This window comes from Amblyomma maculatum, chromosome 10, assembly GCF_055883805.1.
Source record: "Amblyomma maculatum isolate TAMU_Amacu chromosome 10, ASM5588380v1, whole genome shotgun sequence".
Taxonomy (NCBI): Eukaryota; Metazoa; Arthropoda; class Arachnida; order Ixodida; family Ixodidae; genus Amblyomma; species Amblyomma maculatum.
In genome coordinates this window covers 51,630,907-51,657,688 of record NC_139353.1, presented here as the reverse complement: position 1 = coordinate 51,657,688, position 26,782 = coordinate 51,630,907, and the positions used below count along the sequence as shown (strand labels likewise).

Here is a 26,782-nt window from a genome sequence, read left to right as displayed (position 1 = left end):
GGGGGGGGGGGCGTAGTGGAGGGCTACGGAGTAATTTCGACCACCTGGGGATCTTTAACGTGCGCTGACATCGCAAAGCACACGGACGCCACTTCGTTTCGCCTCCATCGAAACGCAGCCGCCGTGGTCCAGTTCGAACACGGGAACTCCGGACAGTAGTCGGGCGTCTTACCACTGCACCACCCCGGCGGGGCGCATATAAACGCCCATATTACAGATTTTTAACAAAGCTGAGCGCAAAGGTTTTGCAGACACCTAAACAGTGGCGTAAAGCCGTTAAATTTTTGAGCTACGCTACCACGTAAGAAGAAATTATTCGGAGGGAAAAAGATAACTGTTTGATTAATGGGTTTATTATTCGCAAGCAACACTCGGTCTGAAAGCAGCACCGCAGAAAAGTGCTTCGGATTGATTTGAAGCAACTCGGTTCCAGGAGCAGAAATTTTATTTTGCAGTTCCATTAAAAAACAGGGGACACTTTGACTGTTTAAAGTGTGGAGAGGTGAAAGCCCACGCTCGCACCAGGCAGACTACTGGCAAATCAAGCGCACTGTTAAAGAAATCCCATTGGCGCCGCAGCCACACCCGTCGACAAGAGTGACGTCACTTTCCATCGACTGTATGGACGTTCTATAATTCGTCTACAGGAAAAGAAAGGCGCAGTATCGGTCACTTGCGAAGTTTATTTATTTATTTATTTATTTATTTATTTATTTATTTCAAAATACTGCAGGCCTTATGGCGCAAGCAGGAGGGGTATACCAGGTAACAATCACACACAGAAAAACAAAAAGTACAATACACACAACAATTTGGCGAGAAAAAAGAAATCATAATAGTAATAGTAATCATTAAAAAAATTGACAGTCTAACAAATAAAAACACACAATAACACACAGCACAATTCGGCATGAACAAAATAAACAGATATATAGTACTAAAACGTTGAGCACTTTACACAAGGGGAATTATGAAGAGCTTTTCACTATCCGGGGCGGTGCGGAAAGTCTGCGGCCACTTTTTGAATCGCAATAAACCACTTCACGCTCTCTAAAGGGTACAGCTTTTGTTGTCGCTGCGGGAGTTTTAAAACGACGAGGCCAGTCTAACACTGGCTGATCATTATAGAGCTGACAGTCTACGAGTCCAAGACAAATGTTGGGGACTTGTTTTTATGTCTTGTCGGTTTTTGACAAGAATTATTCTTATGGCGATTATCGGGATAAAGGATACTAAATGCAAAGCGGAAGGAAAAACAACGCGCCGATGGTGGGCGCGTGGCATGCAGCGACAGTGGCATGCACTGTAATTCCCGACGTACAATTGGTGTGTCTCTGAGATGTCGACGCGAGCGCGATAGAGTCGGGTGACTCACAGCTGTATTCGGCCGCCGCATAGACTGGTAGGCGTTGCGACGGCTCTTCAGTTGTACGATCACCATCATCGTCATCATCAGCCTGACTATACCCACTGCAGGGCGAAGGCCTCTCTCATATATATCTCCAATTAACCCGGTTCTGTGCTAGCTGCATACACTTGACCCCTGCGAACTTCTTTACCTCATCCGCCCACCTAACTTTCTGCCGCCCCCTGTCACGCTTTCCTTCCCTTGGAATCCAGTTTGTTACCCAAAGCGACCATCGGTTATCTTCTCTTCGCACTACATTCCCTCCCCATGCCCATGCATGGGCATGGGCATGGACCGGAGATGCATCGTGCTGCATGTAGTTGTACGATGCAGCGTATTTACTGGATGACAGCATCAACCACCGACAATTATTTCGTCCGCGATGCTTTTAAAGCCAGGACTTACCTTATCAGTGGACATGAAGCAAACACGTCCTAAATATTTAAAACATACACAGCTCTACGCACGTCTGTGCGTGGCACTCGAGCTCCTTCTTGGCAACAAATTGGCGGCCGATCGGCTTAAAGAACAGGTTCTGTTCCTTCCAAGTCACCAAAGTGGTGACCTCCTTCGCATTGGTTTCGAACCACACCACCGCCATGCCCGTCATGCAGATCACGCTGGCCGCTTTAAGGCCAGGGTACGTCCCACCTGTTGTGTATTCTGGCAATTTCCTATACCGCGGTCCAATTACCACACTTACACGATTTATTCTTGAAAGTTCCAGGCCCACGCGGGTGCGCGTAGAGTACATAGGAGGAATTTCAACGCGCCTATGAACCTTAACTTTCGAATGACAATGTGGAACAACCTGGCAGAATGGTTCCGTTGGTGACTGTCGTCTTGGCTTATGCTTCACCAGGTCTCTATATGCTCTATTCCCGGTCTGGGTTCCCCCAGCTTTGGATGCGAAAATGGGTGCTCCCATTTTTGCATCCGAACCGGCTCTATTCTTATCTGATTATTGACCACGCTATAAATAGCCACAAATTACGGTAATGCAGAAACATTTAGCACGAATCGGGTTCCGCCTGAATACTTCGAAATGGGTTGATGGCACGCAGGCCGCAGCGCACTTTCCCTATGACGACATTTTCTCCGCTCACCGAAATATATGCCTGCAAACATTTTAAAGGTCTTCTCTAATCATCTAGATAAATACCCTATCACACTGTTATCTCTACAGATGCCTCAGTCGACCACCAGAACACTGTAGTTGGCATATTTTCGCATGATTTGACATGGAGCTATTTTTTCGGTCTGCCCGATTATATTCGTACATTCCTCGCGGAATATTTAGCTCTTGGAATAGCTTTACACAAAATTTCATGCCATTTATCTGAAGTAATTATTCTTGCTGAGCGTTTATCTGTGTTAAGCTCGCTTGAAAGGTCACAGAACTATTTTTGAGTCGATTCCTGCGTTGTTGTTTTTTTTTTAATGTACGTTGAAAGAAGTCCGTTTTTTCTGGGCCCGTGGCTTTACAGGTGTACACTCAAACGAAGTGGCTGATTACTTAGCAGGATCGGTCCTTAATGCTCCTGCAGTAAATAGTGTCCCAAATTTTAGTATCTTGGCGATTTCCAGTTTCGAGCGTTTCCAGCATATATCAGCCAGGCTGCGCTATTCCTCACTGAATACCTTGGCTTGTCATCATTTATAATATAACTCAAATTTCCGTTCAGGTAAAATCAGGCAGTGTGAAGTAGCAATGACGCTGTTGTGGTGCAGAATTTAGGACTTGAATTTTTATATATGCAGACGTGGGTCGACAACAAGCATATGTGCATCGTGTGGAGAATTGGAATCCACGTAGCATTTTTCCTCTCTTGTGGTCGGTTGATAGTTCAAAGAAAGATATACCTGAAGACCCCCTCCCTAGGTTAGGGTTCATCTTTTCCCTACAAGTTTGTGCTGTCGTTCGGGGCAAGTGCCAGGAATTTTGCGTTGGACACTATTTGTCGAATTATATTCATGAATATATTATATCAACTCGTACGTTAACCTGTTAGCCTTTCCCAAATTTCTTTCAGATTTTTTTCACATCAAAATTATTGATTGCCTGTATATTATAACCACAATTCCTATATCTTCGTAGTTATAATTCTTTACTTTCTCGCTTTGCGACAAGCTTGTGCATGTAATTGAGTTTGTGCGCCCCATCCCACCTTGGCCATTCACCTATTGTGGGTATGTGCCATTTTTCAAGAGGCCAACAGCAACAACGTCAGGCCGCTAGACCATTAAAGCATCTTTCGTAATCATGCCATCACGTCATCTTGTTTCTGTCTGTCCCCGTGTTGCATAGCTTTCCACCATGTAACATCTGGGTGGAGGTGCGGGGCGCATCACCATTCTTCCTTCCATCTATAGAGCGAAACCATCCGCTCGTCCTGGTTGCCCGACTGCGGCTGCCTAGCCTCTCTTGTCTAACTTCAGCCCAGCTCAACTTGACCAGAACTAACCAGCTATCCACCCTGGTACCAGTCCCCTGCCCTGCCCATAGCACACAAAGAAGGTTAAGCTCAGAACCAATCCTGCCGACCCCACGACGGTTCTTTTCTCCCACGACTGCTAAACCCTGGACAGCATCCTCGCTCAAGCCGTCCGCCATATCCATGGGTTTGGTCTTCTAGCAAATGGCGAGCGATGAACCCGAAGATCTAGTTTCAAGTAATCATGAAAGTTTCCCGTTTGTTGTGGCAGCAAGCATTTAGTCTCCCATTCCTGCCTGTGTTCATCATATTTCAAATAATGCATCGCATTTCAAGTTATCATAGAGAATGGCTCGGCAGCCCAGGATTATGTTACGAATACGACGAAAACAAAGTCGGCGGTAGAGCTAGGCAGAACGTTCACGCCAGACCCCCTGGGCATTAATGGAACTCTCATCATAACGTCACGCTTCCTCTTTTTGTCATGTCACTATGTAACTTTGCTTGCTACCACGTAAAAATGTTTGCTTACTAAAAGGTACTGCCAAGGCGACAATCAGAGCCCGGAGTTTTAGCATAATTTGCCTTCGTCGTCGACCAGACGCCGGCATCACACTTCGCCCTCTCCCTTCTCCAAGAATAAGACCAAGGTGATATAAAATACTACATCAGTGTACACCTAATACACGTTAACACAGTCGCACAGTAACTGTGCGGCTCAATTGAAAAATCTCATATTGCGTCAATCCAGTTTTCCGGGAACATACAGGTCCGCTATCACTCTCATATTCATGTGCCTCTATCTGTTTAGCAGTCCGCTATAGAGATAAAAGAGGGAGCAGTCACGCATCGAGCCAAAATTGGACAAACTATGATCAGTTGGATGCTCTAAACAGGTAGAGCAGTAAAGTTAAGAATTTAAAGAAAACAAAGAGCAATACGGTTCAAAAGTATATAGAAAAGAACAGCCTTGTTCAGAATATATTTTGTTAGGCACCGCGCTCACGAGCATGAAAACATGCAATATACAACTTTGCACGTGAGGTACGTGCGTTGCTCTATGAATACTTGAAGTTATCAGTCCATAAAAGTGTATCATAGCTACCACGTTAAATAATCGCATTGCTTGTTATAAGTTGTCTTTCATTCCATGCTACCTAAAGTATGTACACTTCTAAAAGGCTTAGTCGAAAGTTAATTATTGTTTGTCTCGCCTGTGCTGGAAGCACGTGAAGGTAAATGGTGCAATATGAAACACATTATGTGCTGTCATTCCTTTATGAAGCTAGATTTCAATATGTACAATGGCGCTGGCAAAACAGACAGCACTGGCAAGTTAAGGTACGCTGAGAAGCGTCTACAAAATCCAATGCGTAATGATGATTAGCAAAATTGAAGCTATCCCTCATAACTAGAAATAAATATTCAGCCTGTTAGAAGACAAGCGGTAAGCTAAAATCCCCGATCTTGGCAACTAAGGAAAAAATGCACAGGGCTAAACAGCGCAGCTACAGTGCAAAATGTTGTGTGCAAAATTGAAAATATATTTAAAGAAACTTTCTGTTGCTGTGAAGAGAAAATTTGTTATCTGTCATCGACGTAAATACTTTCACAAAAGAAACAGTAATTTGCTGTTTTCCAGCACTAACCTTGCTTGGAAGGCAAATAATTGGATGTTCATATGTCACCTGCTCAATTTCCTGCCGCAAACTGATCCTTGCCCTTATAGTAGGTATGCATACTAATTTTGAAGCGATGATATGCCAACCACGGGACGTTCTCTGAAGAACGGCTGCGCAACCATTTTGATACGAAAACACATGATCAGTGGCACCACACTGACGTCCATTATTAATGACTATGAGCATATTTAGTGGGCGAAGCGAGTACAGACATTGGCTCCCCGCTGCAGTGTTATCTGTTATGCCATCGTTGCACTCGCAGTTTTTGTGCTGAGGCAACTGCTTTTGCAAGGGTAATCTAGTGGCTGCCACCGAGTGTCAGCTCCGACAGAAATATTCATGGGATGAGGTCAGAAAGGCTCTCGCCTTAAAAATTCAGTTCATTGGGAAAAAAATTAAGCTTTACGCAATTTGATTGTCTTGTACAGGCTGAAACGCATGCCAAATAACAGATTGAAGTGTGTGTGTGTGTGTGTGTGTGTGTGTGTGTGTGTGTGTGTGTGTGTGTGTGTGTGTGTGTGTGTGTGTGTGTGTGTGTGTGTGTGTGTGTGTGTGTGTGTGTGTGTGTGTGTGTGTGTGTGTGTGTGTGTGTGTGTGTGTGTGTGTGTGTGTGTGTGTGTGTGTGTGTGTGTGTGTGTGTGTGTGTGTGTGTGTGTGTGTGTGTGTGTGTACTGAAACACATTTCTGTAAATTTACAGAAATTATGTGTAAGATGAAAACAGCAAGAAACTAAAATTACAGACCATATAAAACACAAAACGTAGCAGAACTGAAACTTTCCTTAGGACAGCTGCCAGAAAACCACTGTATTTTTCAACAAAACATTTTTACAGTGTACGTTAAACACGGGGGAATGAGGATCTGTCCCGAATTTCAGGATTGCACGCAATAATTTTGGTCTTCATTTTTTTTTTCATTTAATATAGCCGCGTTGATTTATAGCTATGAATGTTTTTGAGCCAGGAAACGCTTTTTGTTCTCAACAAAAACTAGGTCCACCGACGCATACAGGGACGTCCTGAACGTCAGGTCAGCAAGGTTTCGAGCCGGTCCATCCTGTACGGTATAGCGGTATACCGAACACCCTATAACATCCATGTCTCAGTTTTCAATGGGGCGGCCATGACGATCGCCTGCGTCTAACGACCTACACGCTCGTTTTAGGTCAGAAATTAGGTACGGAGTGATAATGACCGCCTGCAAAAGCTGAACACATGATTTCCAGTCACACAATATTCATCTGATTTGTCAATTCCTTCCCAAATTACGTGTCTCCTGCTATGGTCAAAAAACCTTTCTGAGAGAAAAAATCACCTTTACGGCAAGCCACGATTGCAACACCTATCGAAAGCCAAGTGAAAGCAAAAATTAAAATACTCCCCACAGTTTTCTTTTGGCCATATTTTGTGATCATCACGCCTTACTGCTGCTGCGTCTATGATGAGGATATTGTCGACAGATTTGTACCCATAACGTTTGTGCATTTTCAATGAAAATATTTTTCAACGTAACTAACAGTAATATATATCAGCGCAACACAACGGGACAAAGAGAAGGGACAAACTCGGCACTGAACTTACAGCTGATTTATTCAAAGAAAGGAAGGGTATATACAATGAAGTGGTGGACGCACATGCGCATTGTCAACTTTGATGCTATGATAAAAATATAAAAATGCCACATCACACGCACGTTTTGAGCCCGCCGACAGCATGGCCATCTATTTAGCACAACTACAGACGTTTTACTAAAGCAGAGATTTGGCTACCTGCATGTTGATATGGAAGGGCTCCGCGACTTTTTTGGTGGTCTCTTCATTGTGAAGAAATATCTTGGGATTGACAAAGAATAGTACACATTCACACGTACTACAATGTTTTTTTCACTTTTGTTTCATTCCTTTTTAACTGAATGTGCAGGTTTCATAAACTTAATGTTAACGCAACGGCTTGTCTGGTCAATGTACGTACGTACGGTCACAATACAAAAGAGTTCGGTACACGACTCCCACCTTAGAAATAATGAACATATTCACGTGATTGACCTGGCATTTGTCCTTCTTTTTGGTGCCATCCAGATTTCATTGAACTGCTGCCCCTACCTTTTCAACCTTATAAGGAGCTGAGAGCACTACCTGCACGACATACTTTACCCCAACTTTTACAACGATGCGACAATGCATGTAAATAAGGCATAACAGCAATCTTCTTTTTTACATCATTTTTTCCTTCCGAGCTGTCTCGAATATTTCAGATCACGCAGAACCTATCGATACTGGCTACGAGTACTGCGTCTGGATAACCAGCCTCCCAGAATTTATTGACTTGGACTGCAAGGCTATTAAAGATTTGATGAGCGCAAGATTTTCTGACTAGCCGTGCCAAAACAGCCTGTAACTATTCCATATTTCACAGGTTTGGAAATAAAAGACTTGCAGTTTAAAAGAGGCTTAACATTCCTTGAAAGTGCTGCTAAAACACATGATTCGGATTAAAAGTCAACTTTAACTCTAAAAAGTGCAAGACATTTTGCTAAGTAACCTCATGAGAGAGCCTTAGTCCAGAAGTATTCCGTGAAAAAATATCAAGGATTTGAGGCACACTTGTAGTAACTGTAGTGAACTACACGAGGATATACGAAGACAAGGATGAAGCAGGCGAGGATACCACGAAAACGAGGATAAGGACGACGAAGTGCCGCTGCGCTGCTCGAGCTCGCTTGTGAAGACCTAGACTGGCTGTGTTCTTGTGTGGTTCGCCTTGCAACTTCGAGAGGGCTATTATCCCTGTTAAAACACAGTAAAAACCCCCTTTCACTTTGTGGAGGTGAGCATTTCCTGCCGCCCTGGAGCTCCGCAGCCGCACACTCCCGACACAAGCAATGACCGACGCTACCACCCCTAGTGCAACCAGCCTCTCATCCGCCGTGTTCTGCGCTGGAGCTTTGCGCCAGCGTGATCCTCCTATCTTCAGCGGAACCGGCGACCATGACGTGGAAGATTGGCTGGCCTCATATGAGCGGGTCAGTATTCACAATCACTGGGACGACAACAAAAAACTCAATAATGTCATTTTCCACCTAACGGACGTTGCAAACCTATTGTTCCGCAACCACGAGGCCGATATCACATCGTGGTCTACTTTCAAGGCTAGTTTTGCCGATATTTTCGGCAGGCCTGCAGTGCGCAAATTGCGCGCTGAGCAACGCCTGCGCGGCCGTGCACAGCTTCCTGGTGAGAATTTTACCAGCTATATTGAAGATGTCGTAGACCTGTGCAAGCGCGTGGACGCTTCAATATCAGAGAGCACCAAGATTGATCACATTATGCAAGGAATTGATGATGACGCGTTCCAGATGCTTCTGGCTAAAAATCCAGCCACCGTCGTCGACGTTATCAACGCATGCCACAACTTTGATGAATTACGCAAGCGCCGTAACATCACTCGCTCTTCGCTATCACACCCGGCGCCGCTTGCAGCTTTAACACCTGAAGCAGACCAGTCCACCTTGCTAACACAAATAAAGCAGTTCGTTCGAGAAAGCTCCTGGTCTTCACCAGTGGTGCTAGTGAAAAACAAAGATAGCTCGTTTCGCTTTTGTATCGACTACCGGCGCCTCAACAAAATTACCCACAAGGACAATTACCCCCTTCCGCGTATAGACAACGCTCTTGATTGCCTCCAAGGTGCCGAGTACTTTTCATCTCTTGATTTGCGTTCAGGTTACTGGCAAGTACCAATGGCCGCCTGTGACAGAGAGAAGACCGCATTTGTGACGCCGGATGGCCTCTATAAATTTAATGTGATGCCCTTCAGTCTGTGCAATGCGCCCGCCACATTCGAAAGGATGATGGATAACATCTTGCAGAAGTTCAAGTGGCACGTCTGCCTCTGCTACTTGGACGACATTGTTGTCTTTTCCACCGACTTCGCTACGCACCTAGAGCGCTTGCGGCAAGTTTTGGTTTGCCTTACTGACGCCGGCCTGCAACTGAATCCCAAGAAGTGTCACTTCGGTGCCAGGGAGTTGACTATTTTGGGGCACATCGTCTCTAAGGAAGGTGTTCGCCCTGATCCGGCCAAGCTGCGCGCAGTGGCGGAGTTTCCTAAGCCGGTTTCGCTCAAGCAACTTCGAAGCTTCATAGGTCTATGCTCCTATTTTCGGCGCTTCGTGCAGAAATTTGCTTCAATAATTGCACCCCTGACGAAACTACTCGGCGGAAACAATGACTTAACTGCGTGGTCGGTCGAGTGCGACGAAGCGTTCAACGCATTGCACCGTCTTTTGACTTCGCCACCAATCCTTCGCCACTACGACACGACAGCACCCACCGAGGCCCATACTGATGCGAGTGGCGTTGGCCTCGGAGCTGTCTTGGCACAACGGAAAAATGGTTTTCACGAATACGTCGTCGCGTACGCGAGTCGTGTCCTCTCTAAAGCAGAACGCAACTACTCAGTTACTGAAAAGGAGTGTTTGGCAATTGTGTGGGCATTGACGAAATTCCGACCCTACCTTTACGGTCGCCAGTTTGACGTCGTCACGGACCACCACGCGTTATATTGGCTGTCCTCTCTTAAAGACCCGTCCGGTCGCCTCGCACGATGGGCTCTCCGCCTACAGGAATTTGACATCCGCGTTATATATCGCTCTAGCCGTAAACACTTTGGGACCCTCAACAAAATAACCTTTCTAAAACACTCGAGTCCGTTCAAAACCGCGCCATACGATTTGTTTATTCGGATTACTCGTATCATACGAGCGTAACATATTGAAAGCACAAGCTAAACTTCCCAGCCTTTAATCCCGTCGTAAAATCGCTAGACTATTACTTTTTCACCGGTTTTATCATTCCCCTCTGAGCCATTCCATTATCACCCCTGCTCACCGCTTCTCACTTCGCACCAGCCACCCGAACGCCGTCCACACACCTTGACCATCCACGTCTGCACATCTCAAATCATTCTTTTCCAAGACTGCAAGAGATTGGAATGACCTGCCAGCTGAAGCTAACCATGAATTCTTCAAGGCATTCATCACCAAATTAATTATATAATTTGTTAGCCCACCCCTCATGTAACACCACTAGTGGGCATTTGAGGTACCAATAAATAAATAAACCAGAGAGACAAAGGATTTAGTGCACTCATTTCGCTTACATTAAAGGATGCGAGACGGCATTAATAGAAGTTGGTTGTAAATAACAGACATTTTCTAAACAGGTACTATAAATCATGCTATGCCTTATATTCCAGAGTAAATGAACGCATTACTGGCATCTCTCCAATCAAGAACCAGAATGTGAGGTTTGAAATAAGGATCAAGAGTGCATAGAGGAAATTCATGAAAACTCCGCTGGCCTCGGCGTGCTTCTAATCGAAGCACTAGATTAACAATTCAAGATGAACGAAATAATTTTAGTTCAAATTATACGTGCGTAAATGCGAATGATCTGCTTTGAGTGTATTTCTCTATGCTAAGGCAATTGTTTTGTTTTCCACTCCCGACCGTACGACGATAGATAGCCAATCGATAGGTTTAGCGTAAATCAGCAGGCTTAGGATGTGCATTGGCTGGTGACCATCCCCCAATGTTGTAGCTCTTAGGGGTGCCACCCTGCCTGCCTTAGTTATGCCAGGTTGTAAGTACACTCATAAACACAGCTACTGCGTTTATGGTGAGAACCTTGGCTTTCTTTAGTTATTGATTTCAGCCGTATACACCACATGGCTGAGAAGGGGGTAAAAAGAGCGGTACGAGGAAATTCTCACTGTTCCTTGTCATTTTGCCATCTAGGCGTTGAACTGAACCTTTTGACTCCGAAGTGTTCATCTTTGTGCCGGAAATAAATTGAACCAATGTGGAAATTTCTGCGGGCAACCTTGCACTTGCAACGTCATGAGTGCACGCCTTCTGATACTCACGCTCTGTTCACTCATCTGAGCTTTTTATGGGCAACCTAATATTGATGATGGAAACTGTTCTAATTATTCAATAAAGGCGCACGCAACAATTACAGCCTCCACATCGACATATGCTGGTTCATGAATATGTCATCGTTGAAACTGAATTTCGATTATAGTTTCTTCATTTTTATTCCATCCTTGTTTTCGTGGTAATTAAAAATCTTATTAGAATCAGCTCAAGGAGTTCCAAAATAAAAACCCTAACGCGGTCCTCAATGAAAGTTTTTAATATATTTGGGAGTTGCCTCCCTCCCCTTTTGTATTGTCTGTGGCACAGACGTAACGAAAAACGATAGATAATGCCGCAGATAAAGGGCCGGTGACTACAGTCGGAACATTCAGTCCTGAAGACCACCTTTTAGAGATACGATATTAGGTGGCTTGCGAATACGCCTCCTTCGAGTGATCGTGTCAGCTCCTGAAACTTCTGGTGCGGAAGAAGTGATCTTTAGGTTCTCCAAGAAGCGCTCCAGTGTGGCACACTTATTCGAGGTTAGCCAGTTTAGTGGCAGCTGTGCAGTCTCGGCAATAGTATCGGAGACGGGATTCGTGCCGCTTCGCGAAGTGTGAAGTGGTTATACAACTGCGAAGCGGACAAAGGCGGCGCCACCGGCTACCGACCCGAAGCATGCTCTAAGCTGCCGCAGATAGTCGCTATATCAGACCCAGAGGCAGTAGCAGGCAGAAACTGGGAAATGTCGATAGGATAGCGGAAATCTTCCTAGAATTCAGGATTTCAAAGGATTCAGTGAAGGACTGCTACCTGAGCTAACACCGCGCATTGTGCAGAGAACGTTTTCTGTGCAGCATGTCAGTCTAGACTCGAAGAAAATAAGGAACACGCGTAAAGACTGTCGGTGCAGCTCGCAGCCGGTAAATGTGGGCGCAATTGCTCTTGATTGTTTTCGGAGCTCATTGATCAGCACTGCTTGTATTCAAACGTGAGAAGAGTATGAAGCAATAAACTAGCCTGGAAATACGTCAATGTGTTCGTGAGCGAATCTTTGAAGTGCCGAACAGATCATTTACCGCATGACTATACCCAATGCAGGGCAAAGACCTCCCCCATAATGTTCCAATTAACTCGGTTCTGTGCTAGCTGCATCCACTTGACCCTCAAAAACTTCTTAACCTGATCCGCCCACCTAACTTTCTGCCGCCTCCTGCTTAATATATTTAGATGAGATATGTTGCCCTAAGCGACAATAAGTAGAACCCTTTTCGTTAGTCGCTACATTCTAGCCCCATAGGTGAGTACTGGTAAGATGCAACTGTTATATACCTTCATCTTGAGCGATACCGGTCTGCTACTAGTTATAATCTGCGAGTGCTTGCGAAATGCGCTCAATCTTAATCTTATAATCATAGTTACTTGCCTTTCATGTTCAGGTAGCGGTGGTGGCTTAGAGATAGAACATCCTCCAAGCATGCCAGAAGAACGTGATTAGAATCTCTGTGCAGCGCCATTCTCCCAACAAATTAAAATAAAATCAGAGTGTCGATGGCATTTCGTAAACCGTTTTCTGGTGCGGTCTGACGCCGGTGAACACGTCCAGAAATGCTCTCCCTGGTAAGAACAGGATTTGGCCTCCCTGCTACAGTAATTCCAACTAATCTCCAATAAACCTCCGGCCCTCAGTCCCGGGCGACTGCAGAGCACCTGGCAACTGACCTTGACTGACCTTTCAAAAAGTATATAATTGGTAATATATATATGAGTTCTATAGCAATAATCAAATGGTGGCAGCATTCATAACGAAACTTAATAGCAGTATAATGTGAAGGTTGTATGTACAAGCTTACGCCCCTATATGCAGTCATGGTGACCAGACAGTCAAACAATCCTACAGAAGATGTAGAACCGGCAACGGGCAAGTAAAAATGCAGAATGATTCACTGAATGGCGGCCTCAATGTCAACGAAGCAAAAAGCAGGCTCGAGATCAGGCAGCGGACGACGATAGCATTGACTCTGTGATACCAGTTATTAGTTGAGTTCACAGAACTCAATAACTGAAGAGTCATGAATAATTTCTGCAGTAAACGGAACAGTCGTAAGTGGGTTTCTTCCGCACTAGACGGACTTATCGTTGTCCGATGAATAAAGGACGGATCACTGCCTCATCGGTGCAACTATTTGGGCCATGACCCCTTTCCCAGGCATTTCACCCGAAAGAGCCCACAATGCGGGGAAAAAGCTTTTATTTATTGTTAAGCAATGGGTACCCGGCGGCACCGGAGATCAAACCTGGCACCTCCCGAAGGCGAGGCTGATCCTCTAAAACAAGGACACAGCTTCTGTATAGAAAAGCCCTAACAGGGAGACTGAAAATCAAACTGATTTCATGCTGGGTTCTAAACCTGGCATTCTGCAGGATTAAGAGATAATTCGAAAGATGTGATGCAGTGACTACAAAACGGTAGGTCTCGTATCAGTCTAGATTTGTAGAGGGAACGAAATAGTTAAAAAAAGAAGAGGCCAATCAACGAATTATCGGCGAAAGCAAGATAGAAGAATTCAGTATCTCGCTACAGATTAGATGTTCAAAATTAACCGAGGAAGGCGACCTTAGTGCAGAAGTAATGAACGATAACTTCAGATATATAATTACAGAGTGCACGGTAGAAGTAAGCGGTAGGATAGTTAAAGAAGATCATGATAAATTATTTAAACAGACGAAAGATTTGATTAAAATTATGGCGAACTATGAAAGCCTCCAACACAACAGACAGGATAGAACTGGTAGAGCTATCAAAGACAATCAACAGGTGCAAAGTGTCCGAAATAAGGAAATATAGCATGGAGGAAATCGAGAATGCCTAACAGTTATTGCACCCCCCCCCCCCCCCCCCAATGTATTCGATTTAGTGTAAAGAAATTTTAAACAACATCAATCAAAATGCCGTCATCCCTCATATGCGAGCACGACGGATGAAGGCGAGATACCGTCTCCGAACTTTATCTGACAGGATCAACCTTAAGTGACAGAGAAACAGTAAACTCCTGACAATAATAAAAGCTAAGCTCCGCACAGCTGTAAAGGCACTTATACTCATCGACCTGAAATCAATATGGGCTGAATAGTTAAATTACTGCTTGGCATAAGACTGAGGACACATGGCTCAGTCTAGCTGCCGCCTACATTTGAATGCCGAATGAAATGGGCATGCACCTTGCAGTTCTTGTTGAGTTGTGGTGCACCCCGCCGGGGTGGCGCAGTGCTTACGGCGCTCGACCACTGTTCCCAAAGAAGCGGGATCAAATCCCAGCCTCAGCGGACTCTTTTCAATGGAAGCGAAAAGCAAGGCGCGTGTGTGCTGTGCGATGTCAGTGCACGTTAAAGAATTCCAAGTGGTCGAAATTTCCGGAGTCCTCCACTACGGCGTCTCTCATAGCCTGATTCGCTTTAGGACGTTAAACCCCACAAACCAAACCAAACCAATCACTTGTGCTACACCTGCTCAAATGAGGCTATATGTCATGTTGATCATCGGTATAGTTCCTATTTCTGGTTTACGTTCATACAGCGAACGCCAGTTTAAGAATGTAATAACACAACAGAAAAAAATTTCCCTTTTCAGCGCTCTTATATTCGAACATCATCGTTAAAGCCTGAGTGCAATCACTACATAATTAAAAGAGCAATAGGCGAATACAACTCATGAAAAACTAGAATATTCACCTCAAAGGCAGCCCTTAAGCCTTCGCGTTGACTTATTTCTACAACGATGCGGCCAATCTCATTAAGCAATGGTTAATCCCGTTTCATCTGCCACTATGTTTTGTCCCGGTAGCAGGTCTGAGGGAATCCTCCACTGTTGGCCAAATGCCTTGCTAAGACCTTAAAACAGCAGCCGGCGCTATGGCGCGTCAAGAAGCAGAAGAAATGAGGAAATTTTCGTAAGGTCCTTTATCAACTAAAAAGATATCTTTAACCTTTCTCTAAGTTCACTGCATCTTACCGGGTTGTCCATACCAGCCAACAGTTTGAATCCCGAAGCTCAAGAAACGATCGTCGTGGTCATAGCTAGCAAGGTTCACTTTTTATATTGTTACGTGAATATTTGTTATATTTACAGTATATCTACAAGGTAAGACAGCTGTAACTGGCATAGCAGCGACAGTCCCACTTTTTCGTCTTCTACCTGCCTTCCGTGAGGATAGGGCAGGAAACACTTCGTCCTCGTCTCCTCGTAACATGAACCCCTGCGGTTTAAACGCGGTCCCGACGAAGGAGTGAATTCGTATGGCTTCAGGCGGGAAACATGCACAATGTCAGTAGCATGGCTAGAGGAGGAAGACGCGGGCACAAGAGGGTCAAGTTCATACGTCCAATCAGTGACTTGGCGCATCACACGAAAAGGGCCACTGAAAGGGGACAAAGGTTTATCTGAGATGCCAATGCGGCATGCAGGAGACCATAGAAGCACCAAGAACCCAGGGTCATAGGATACGTGGCGATGTCGCCTATCGTAAGTAGACTTCTGGGAAGTCTGAGAGGCTAGAAGCCAACTACGGGCAACTTGGCGTGCTCAATCGCTTGAGCAATGGCGTCACGTGCGTACGTAGTTATGGACTGGCATGCAGGCGGCACCAGCGTATCCAGATGTAAAACGCGCTTCATGCCATAAAGCAGGAAGAAGGTTGAATAACCCGTCGTGTCGTGCTTCGAAGAAGTGTAGGAAAATTTTGCATATTTAAGCGCGAAGTCCCAGTCGTGGGGATCAGCTGGGATACATACATAGATAACATGTCCGTTAGTGTGCGGTTGAAGCGCTCGGTAAGGCCGTTGGTCTGGGGATGGTGCGCGTTCGTGAGGAGCGCCGTGATGCATAATAACATCCGTAGCGCAGCTCGTGGGTAAAGTTTACGTGATGGCGTACCGTGTCGCATAATCGGTTGCCACAGCAATCCATCTCTGACCTAACCGTGGCATCGGGAGCGGGCCAAGGGGGGCGAGTCCAACACGATAAAACGATTCTGCGGGCACTTCAATAGGTTGGAGAAGGCCAGCTGGTGGCCTCGATGGTTTTTTTCCTACGCTGACAGGTGTCCAGTTTGCATGCAGCGCCGGATGCTGAGGTATAGCCCAGGCCAACAAAAAAAAAAAAAACGACCTCGTACCCGTTCGTAAAATCGAGACATACCGAGGTGGCCAGTTGTGGGCAGGTCATGGAGTTCTTCAATAACCGAACAGCGGCGCTGCCTGGGAATCACCAACAAAAAGAGAAAACCGTCATTATGAAAGTTACGGCGGTAGAGCACTCCATCCTGTACAAGAAAAAGCTGCAGAGAAGCATCCGCTCTTCCAGATGTTAGGCCTAAAATGCTGTATCTTCAAAATGGGTCGATGCGCTCTTCGTCCCCTATGTTGGCGAGATTGGAGAGGGCGAAGATGCAGGGAATGACCTCGGTGTCATCGAGATCAGGGAGCTATACAGAATAGCGAGACAAACAGTCGGCGTCGTTCTGAAGGTGGCCCGACTTCTTCAACACGGTATAGGAGCATTCTTGAAGCCGTAGGGCTCAGCGGCCAAGACGGCCTGATTGATCTCTCAGGGATAACAACCAACAAAGCGCGTGAGGGCCAGTGACAACTGAGAAAGAACGGCCGAACAAGTTAGGTCGGAATTCAGTGACAGCCCTTACGAGTGTGAAACACTCGCGCTCAGTATCGAATAATTCCATTCGGCGTTGTAGAGAAGGCTAGCATATATGATGACGCGGTCTTCGCCGTGGTGGTATTCGGCCAACATTGCAGCGATCCCAAATCCGCGGACGCCTGTTCGAACTTCAGTGGACGCTGAATGATCGGAATGAGCCCAGACGAGGGGAGACGTCAATAAGCTTATAGGCGTTAACAACGCACCTTGCTGGTAAGGCCCCACGTGAAAGCGGTGTCGGTCTTTAGTAGGTCAGTGAGAGGACGAGCGATACGAGCAAAATCTTTGATAAAGCTGTGAAAGGAACAGCAGAGGCCAACAAAGCTGCGCACATCCTTCGAAGACTGGGGACACGGAAAGTGTTTGACGGCTTAAAGTTTAGCCGGATCAGGTCGTACTGCGGCGGCATCAATCATGTGTCCAAGAATGGTGAGTTGGCGGTAGCCAAACTGGCATTTCAATTAATTGAGCTGGAAGCCAGCTGTACGGAACACTCTGAGAATACTGTTGAGGCAGTCAAGATGCGAAGAAAAGGTCGGCGATAAAACGACGACGTCGTCGAGGTAGTACAGACAGGTTGTTCATTTAAATCCGTGAAGAGGGGAGTCAAATATTCGTTCAAAGGTCGCCGAGGCATTGCAGAGACCAAACGACATGACTTTAAAGTGGTACAAGCCGTCTAATGTGACAAAGGCTGTTTTGTCGCAGTCCTTCTCGTCAACAGCGATCTGCCAATACCCGGACCGTAAATCAATGGCAGAAAAGTATTTCACTCCGTGGAGGCAATCTAGGGAATCATCAATTCTGGGAATAGGGTACACGTCTTGCTGTTGAGATGGCAATAATCGACGTGGAAGCGCCAGCTGCCGTCTTTCTCCTTAACCAAAGCGACTGCGCAGCCCATGGGCTCGTCGAATGTTCAATGATATCTTGAACGAGCATCCTGTCGACCTCATTTTGGATTACCTGACGTTCAGCACCGGATAGGCGATAAGGACGACGATGAATAGGAGCGGCCTCGCCGGTGTGTATGCGGTGCTACACAAGAGCGGTTCGAGTCAAACTACGCTGATCAAAAAACAAAAATGTCTCTCAAAGATGTCAGCAGACAGAAAAGTGCGTGAGTCTTTGGAAGAGAAAGATCCGTAGCGACTATCTTGGCGCAGTCTTGGAGACTGGGAACTTCAGAGAGAGAGAGCAGTCAGACGTGGATGGTAAACCGGTGGTCACAACAGAGGGGTCACATTCATTTATAGGACAAAGTGTGGCGAGCGAGATGCCTTTAGGAAAGGGCTGGACTTGTGACACAAATTTCAGAACAGGGAGGTGTGTTTGGTTCGCGGTCATAGTGAAGACGGTGCGAGCAAGAGCAACACTTCGTTTGAGGGGTACAACAAGTATTGGGGTAACGATATAGTGTCCATCGGGAATAGGGGTACAGAGCAGAACATGACTTAAGTTGCGGCTTCAGGTGGCAGGCGGACAAAGTGCACACTACAAAGGCGGTACACAACAGGAAAAGGCGAGTCGAAAGGAGAGCGAAGGTTAAGTTCAACGACGCTTGTAGCACAGTCTACGATGGCTGCGGGGTCAGGAAGTCGAGCCCAAAAAAAACGTAATGAGGGCAATGCTGTAGAACTGTGAACAACGTGGTAGTATGGCGGCCAGATATCGTTGCGCGGGCAGAGCACAAGCGAACAACCTTTGAGATTGCGCCATCTGCGACACGCACAACATCTACAAGGAAAACGCACAAGAGAGACGAATAGGCCGGTTATCAGATCTGCGCCAGTCGTCTGGATTACGGCGGCGCGGGGCGAGATAGGCAGGTCGGCCAGGATAAACTGTGCGAACGTCGGTGTCAGAAGCGGGTCAAGCAGGACGTAGCAATATTTTTTATGTCTCTATGTATTGCATCAAAACTCAGGAAGCAACGCACTAAATCTAAAGTCACAGTGCTTCGATTTCATTGCACCCACATGAGGTGCGAAAGCATGTATTATTCAGTGCATTTATTTGGTGAATTTTCGAATGATGGTGATTGAATTTTCAAGTGACTTAGGCCATCGAACTGGGCGCGGCACATTCTACTCAAATACCAATATTGTAACAATTTAGCCGAGGTCAACCTTCACATGCCTGGCCCCACTCTAGCAGTCGGCCCGGACAGTTTGGGGGCTGCCATAGAACTGGGCGCGCATCAATTCTCGGTTGACGCGGCCCACACTTTAGGGTGGCCCGGAACAACGGCAAAGGTCACGTCCTCCATAGTAAACTGTTGTCATTATGTTAACTCACGGGTAGATATGGTACACCAAACTACAATTTAGGTTATCACTAAGGCTGCTACTATGCTAGGCTCACATGGACACAATTCACACCCCGCCTGGCTTGTGGAGCACAGGTCGTGAGGTGGAGATTTCGCCTTAAAATTCTCAGAGCAAAGTGTGGTACAATATGCCTAAAAAGACGTATTCGTATAGCATAACTTATAATAAACAAGTTGTACGCTTTTAGACTACTTACGCCAAACATAGGCACCCGGAACAATTCCTAAATATACGACGTGAGACCCCATCGACCTCAATCAGGCTGGTTATTCCTGAAAAAAAAAAAAAGATGACCAATTCCGGAGGTTAGAGTAGCGTTAACTCATTTACGGAGATTGACCATAGTACAAGCGTACCACTGTATCTGGCCAGAACATTGGAGATTTTAAGCAGCAGATTTTCATTGGTGGCTTCTTAAAACGATCAAATTATCAGTGGCCGTCCCACGAATTGCAACTTTTCATTTTCATGCAGACCAGCGTCATAGAACAAAGCTGATTACTTACCATAAAAAGCGTCTCATAGGTTCTCAAGAATAATGGCAATGCAATGCTCAATGCCGTCTTCAGTTGGCCTCCGAATTTCAATAAACACGATACCATATATGCCGCGTCTGAAGTTCATCAACTGTATACCTCTCCTTCATCAATTTTGTTATTGTCTTTATTGCTAACGGTTCATTTGCACAAGGCAACAACAGGCCCTAAAAGACAAAATATTTTACTTACGATTTTGGTTCTACTTGGTTGGTTTCAGGCGATCGATTGTGTGCGGTGTCGGCGAACTGCCTAAGACACCTTGAGTGCGCCTATTGGTAGTGGCTGCAGCAGTCGTAAAGCACTAGTGTGTAAAAATTCTCAAAACTAGCTAGTTTTATAGACAAACTGAAGGTGGTAAAGAAGAGTACATTTCATGTGTCCCAAGTGACGGAGTGCATTTGTCCCGCCCCTATAGAGACGGAAACGATGGCATACGACATGTGGCTGGAGTCTAAGAGAGCAGAGAAGAAGAAAAACGAAAAGAGAAAGGCGGAATGAAAAAGGAGACTGTGTAGACGAAAGCGCGCCTAAATTATTCTACATTATCAACAGCGCAAAACCAAAAACATAAAAAGGAGAAATAAATGTCAATCGCTTTCTCTTCGTTAACTACTCATTTTGCACGTTGTGCATAAGTAAGTACCAACTCGACACTATATCTATTCTGTTTTTTCACATTCTTGCCGCATAGCTCCGTCATTCATAATCGTCATCAGCCTATGCGCACTTTAGGACCAAGGGCTCTCCAAGCGACTACCGAATACCTCAAGTTCACGCATAGCATACATCTGATCTAAAACGTCACTCATAATAAGTTTAACAAAAGCTCCTAGCAGCATGTCTTAAGCGCAATTATTTCGTCATACTAGTCATGAAAAGAAATGGTGTAACGAGTATACCCTTGTCCACATCGCGAACTCCATGCGCAGTAGACTTTACTAGGCTTATAATTGATGATGTTTTGTTGAAAATATATTTTGTATACCTGCAAAAATAAAATTCAGATAGCACTACAGAATCTGCAATGGGGAAATGCGAAAGCCTTAGCAATGCTGGTGCACAAGGTACACCACGCGCCGCTTGTCGCACACAACCAGCGCTCCGTGGAACTCATCAAAGTTCCCCGACGTTTTACATTTTTTTAGAGGAAAGGAAAAATTCAATATCTGTCACTCAAAAAGACCCACTGACATATTTCGCGGACAGCCCAGCAAAGCTCAGGCTGACGCATTTATCCACTGCACATTCTGCAGTTTTCTCAAAACGAGTGGAGACCGGACTTTTAATTTTTTGATGACGTCATCAGGTAATTGATAAGTGACACATCAGCGCACAGATCCGATACACAGATCCCGCGCACAACTCTCGCGCATGGGAATTTGTTCCATGATCCTAGAAAGGCTTTCGTCACACATTTTGACGTCTATGTTTTATACGCTTCATGTAGACATTCCTGTTTTGCCAGAAATTAAGCTGTTGTATTTATAAATAAAAAAAAAGCAGTCGCTGCCCCGATGCACGCCACCTTGCACGGCCTCAAATGAGATTCAACCATCCAGGGTCCCCTTCATCAAGGTGCAATCACTACGATCCAGCACTGACTCTATTCTGCGCGGAATGAAGATCATGAGCCGGCGGGACATCAATAACAATTATTGGTTGCTTGAGGAAATAAATACTCACTGCAATAATGAACGACAAATTGTATGTCCCAAAAAAAAAAGTTTTATAGATACAGAGACTCCGACATCAAGTAAAAATATTTCAGAAAGATGCAGCAAATCTATCAAAAATTCAAATAGATAGATGGATTTATTGAAAGGAAAAGGCAAAAAAATTCTAGAGTGCACTTTGGACCACTAAAATGCGATGAGGTGAAAGCTATTACAGCGCGGTGGATCGTATAACCCTTCGCTACGGTACCTCTACCTCCCTCTCTTTCACTCCCACCTTCCTCCCTTCCTTTACGGCGTGGTGCATGTATCCTCGGAGAAGTGTGACAGATACAGCGTCTTTTTTATCCTGTAAATCAATTTCAAACGCTGCTGATGCCTGCTGTAATAACATTTCCTAGACATTTGGGTTTGCTTCTCTTTGGTGTGGCAAATGAAAGGCGCCGCACGGACGCCTGGATCGGATGCCCGGCGGGGTCGACTTCGTATATGCATGACATGATGTGATAACAAATTTATTATTCCAGCAGATAAGGAGCCCCCCCAGTCCCCGCCCCCAGCACGCAGGCCTAAGGGACGGGAGCCGGGACCTCCGCAATCACAAGCAGGCAAGGAGGTCTTGGTTCTTCGCAGCTTCTTCCGCCAGGCGGATGGCTTGTTGCTGTGGAGCAGGGACCTCGCTCCGCAACAGGGTTTCCCAGGCGTCTCTACAATTTATATTTGCTTTAGCCCGTGAGGAGCTAGCACATTTTCGGATTATACGGTCGAGGGTCCCCCTCTCCCCACAGTGCTTGCATTTGTCGTTTTTTCTATCGTCCATCTGTACATGGTATATGCATGGATGGATGTATGGATAACAATTTTTATCGTACACCTTAAAGGGTGGCCCCTTACTATCCACCCCCGGCACGCAGGCCTTGGGGATGGGGGCAGGAGCCTCAGTGACTAAAGGCTAACAAAGAGATTTTGTTTCTTCGTGGCTTCGGCCTACAGGCAGACGGCTTGTTGCTGCCGAGCAGAGTCTTGGTTTCGCAGCAGCGCTTCCCACCTCTCTGCTATTGATATCTTCCTTGACTCCCCTCTCTCCACATGCTTTACAAATATCATTTTCCTGTTCCCCTGGAAGTAAGTGAAAGACCCAATACTAGGTTAACAAAATTTCCAGCTCGCAGTCGCCGCCATGCGGTCGCCTCTCTAAAACTTAGTGCATTATCCGGTGGTGGCGGTAGTTTTCTGTTTAATCTATCATTTCTCAACGATTTCACAATATGTTTGTGTGCATTCATTCAGATTCCAGCAATCCGGCGGTTCTACAGTTAACCGGAAGTAATAGCTGAGGCTAACTCGTGTGCTGCTTCATTGCCGGGAACCGACGCATGCGCTGGGGTCCATGTTAGGCTGACTTTGCGGGTCAATTCTTTGCCAGTCAGGACAATCACATGGCCTCACACAGATAATTCAAACTGCGTCCCGTATACAACGCGCGTGTCTCCCCGACAAGTCTAGCAAGTTCGACAGTCAGCAGAGAGAGTGAAAAGCCTATGACTTAACAATGACTGACCAAAGACCTCTTGTAGTGTTTCCGTGCTAAAAATCACAGGAGCGGGATAGAAAATGTCGGTTTCGAACCCGATAATCCGGATTCAGTAGCCGGATATCTTAATCACTAAGCCACCACGATGGTTCCTTCCCCTGGTTAGAAAAAGGCTAAGAAGAGTATACCGCACGCACTTGACGCGGCAGCTTCGAGATGACGCCACACAACCGTGACCTTTGTGATCAAGAGCGCCGTTGCAGCGGAGCTGAGGCCACGGTTATACCTCCACCACATGACGCGGTTCCAGAACGTGCCACATGCTCAAATTAAGCTGAAACTTCCCGTGATTTTGCACTATAACCGGTGTAACACAGATAGCCCCTGGCAATTTTGTAACCGAATGTACTTGTGCAGTCTCGTTTTCAGTTTATTATAATAATTTCAGAATTATTGTAATCACTGCCTAATCATTTTTGCATTTGCAACTTTTAAGCAGGCATGCGAAATTGTTGCGAATTCAAAGGATCGAAGCAGCAACTGTACTGAATATTATGCGCGCATAATGTGACCTAAACGCGTGTGTAACGTCAAAGCCGCCGTATTGCATTTGCAAGCGAAGCCCAAACTGCATGAGAGAAAGAATTCAGCTAAACATTCCTTACCAATGTTTCGCGTAATCCGCGTGCGCGTTTTTATAAGCTGCTGCGCATCATCTCGAAGACAGCACATGCAGTAAATTTTGCTCTTTTCACCTTTAGGTGCACAAGCAATTTTTGTTGAAAGGATGGAAGTAGATGAATTCGTTGATAAGTTATGGGATATGAAGTAAGGGATGCAATGATGAGGAGTACGTACGCGCTAAGTATGAAAATGAATCAGGTACGGTCATTCACGGATGCTTGTTCGATCACCTATAATATGCGGGCCGGGACAGCAGCTTGGGCAAGCAAGTCGGCTATTCATTTGCAGCAATCAAGGGATAACAACTCGCTTGCTTATAGTCCCTTTGTTCCGCGCTGTTTTCCACCAATATGACGGCGTCTGGTATGAGAAAGTAGTGGAAACAAGAAAAAAGAGCACTTAGAGAACGAATGAGGGAACATTTGAAGTCATCAGAGTCTGCATCGTGATTCGATCAATCAGTGTTTGCGCCCCGACGTGATGGTGCAGTGATTAGGGCACTTGACGGCTGTGCTCGAGGACGCGGATGGATGCAAACAGCAAGCCGTCCGTGCGCAGTGAGATCCCAGTGCACATTAAACAACTCCAGATTGTCTAAATTTCTGGAGCTCTCCACTACGGCGTCTATCGTAGCCACAGTCGCTTCTAGATATATTAACACACAAACTGAACCAGATTATTCTACAAGTCTACTCGAGCTTGGGGGTTTCCCCTAAATATTTGACCGACACCATTCCCACTTCGAGTTATAGATCAATTCGCCCTCGCCATATCATCTGATCTGCTAACCGTCCTGGTTAGATCTGTCGGTAGAGCGACTGCCCCGGAAAGGTGGTGGTGCCGGGTTCGATCCCCGGATCAGGTCGAATTTTGCACAAACTGCACAAATAATGCAATATAGGAACGTTTTTAAGCGATTCTAATGTTACCTTGGAGATATTTATTCCTGTTGGTCCCAATGTTATTAAACTATGAGTTAAATATGCCTCCATATATTATATGTCCCTAGATGATTTAAAGCCTGAGCGGAGAATAAGTAATTTAATTTCATTGAACTCATGGCCTTTCTGATTTAAATGGTGGGAAACTGCTTTCGGAAGGTTTTTATCTATGTCTACCTTGTCTCTTGACGTCTTGAGGTCTTGGTTGTCGTTTATGTGCCCTTTCATTTTGTTTTGTAGATTAGGACGCCAGGTCAGGGCGCCACCTAATTGGCCTCAGTGGATTGTAACGCATGAGATGCCATCCGGATACGGCAGGATTGCAAGCACTGACTGGTTGGTTTGTGTGCAATTGCCCTGTCTCATGATGTATTGTTTATAACAAAAGGAGCATCCGAGAAGATAACGTTTCACGAAGTTCAATTAAAGCCTGATTATATGTGAAAAGTGAAACCACTTGCAGTAATTTTGACCCTGGAGTCTTTTTGTAAATAATTGCATATTTCACGTCTGGTACTAGAGCACGGATACGGTCGTGCTGAGCGTTTGTTGTCTGTATTAGAATGCACTAGAATATCTGTGATGTTTGTGTTACGTTTGCTTGTTACCCTTGGTTCATCGGGTAATATTTTCTCTTCGCGTTCGTTATACATTAATATGGAGTGGTGTTTCTGCAGAATATTTTTTTTTTAGTTTGGAAGGGCATTGGAGTATTCTGTTACGAAATAAGGCTGGCGTTCAGTATTGCCTTTTGGTCGTTTTGTGAGCACATTATTGCTATTCAAAGTGGTACCTTTGTCGAAGGCCATAATAACAGATTTACAGGTGTTGGTGGTGGTGGTAAAACTGTAATCTCTAACAGATACAGGATAGGCGTCAACCTATTAGCCTACACGACGGCCTGGAGTCCTTGAACCCGGGCGGCGACTGGTGGCATCTAGGTACTTTGTTCGCCGTTGGTTTTCCTTACAACGAAGTTTAAGTTGCCCGTTTCCCACAATGACCGTGGTTTAAAGAAACATGGCATTCAATTGCGAAGACTGACATGTACCTTTAACGCTGATGTGATGATTATTAAGATGAGAGACGAACGATTAGAACCCATGCTGCGATATCATGAAGATGTCAATATAGTGAACGTATATGAGTCGTTTTTCCAGGAATGAATTTAGTATTTTAGATTCAATAACTCCCATGATTATATTCACGTAAATTGGTGCGGATGAGTGTCCAGACTTGTTCCGGATATCTGCCGACAATAAGAGGAATCGAACTCGGAATAATTTAAGAACTCTGCTTAAAGGGCCCCTGAGATGCTACTTGGGGTAAATGCAAGCAATTCATAGAAGTGGTCTTTGCGAGTATTCGAGTCATATTTCAAAGCTTGGCGTGAAGCCAATAATATGCAAATAATTTTTTTAACGTGTTCCTGGCAACCATTAGTAGCCCATTTGGGAGACGTATCGCCGCGTGAAAGACTCCGCACTGACGTCAGTGGGGCTGCTGCGTGCGCCCGCTCATTGAACGCTCCAAATTAGGCGGGCGGGTTGGCGCGCGGTGAGGCGCCGTCGCGACTTTTCTTTTTTTCACATCAATCAGTAATGTAATCTGTTTAAGGAAAAGATAAACACAAAGTAGAAGAAAAAAAAACGTGCCGATGGTGGGATCCGAACCCACGACCTCCGAATATCGCGTCCGGTGCTCTTCCAACTGAGCTACATCGGCCGCTGTCCCACCTGCTACTTTCTTCGGTATTAATGTTCTCTGCATACGAACCTTGAGAGTGTTCACCAGCGCCACCCTCAACCATAGTGGTGGACGTGGAACGTCCTGTGTTACCGCCAGCGTCACGTAGAACGTGACCAAGAGCGAGGGCGAAAGCTGTTCTAGAACCTTCTAACGCTACTTATGGCTTCAAGACTGCCTG

At 45.5% G+C, this 26,782-nt stretch overlaps 1 protein-coding gene across 4 annotated transcripts in view; it reads right to left on the bottom strand.

The window, feature by feature from the left end:
* LOC146176381 (pancreatic lipase-related protein 2-like) overlaps positions 1-20,319 on the bottom strand; it is a 59,729-nt gene extending 39,410 nt beyond the window's left edge. For all 4 annotated transcript variants that reach the window (XM_084582725.1, XM_084582724.1, XM_084582728.1 and 1 more), the window contains exons 1-2: positions 19,991-20,319; positions 19,681-19,756 (exon numbers count right to left, since the gene is read on the bottom strand). In XM_084582725.1, coding sequence (XP_084438851.1) covers positions 19,681-19,689 — 9 coding nt within the window. In that variant the 5' untranslated portion in view covers positions 19,690-19,756; positions 19,991-20,319. The remainder of the gene's footprint in view (positions 1-19,680; positions 19,757-19,990) is intronic.
* Positions 20,320-26,782: the final 6,463 nt, after the last annotated feature.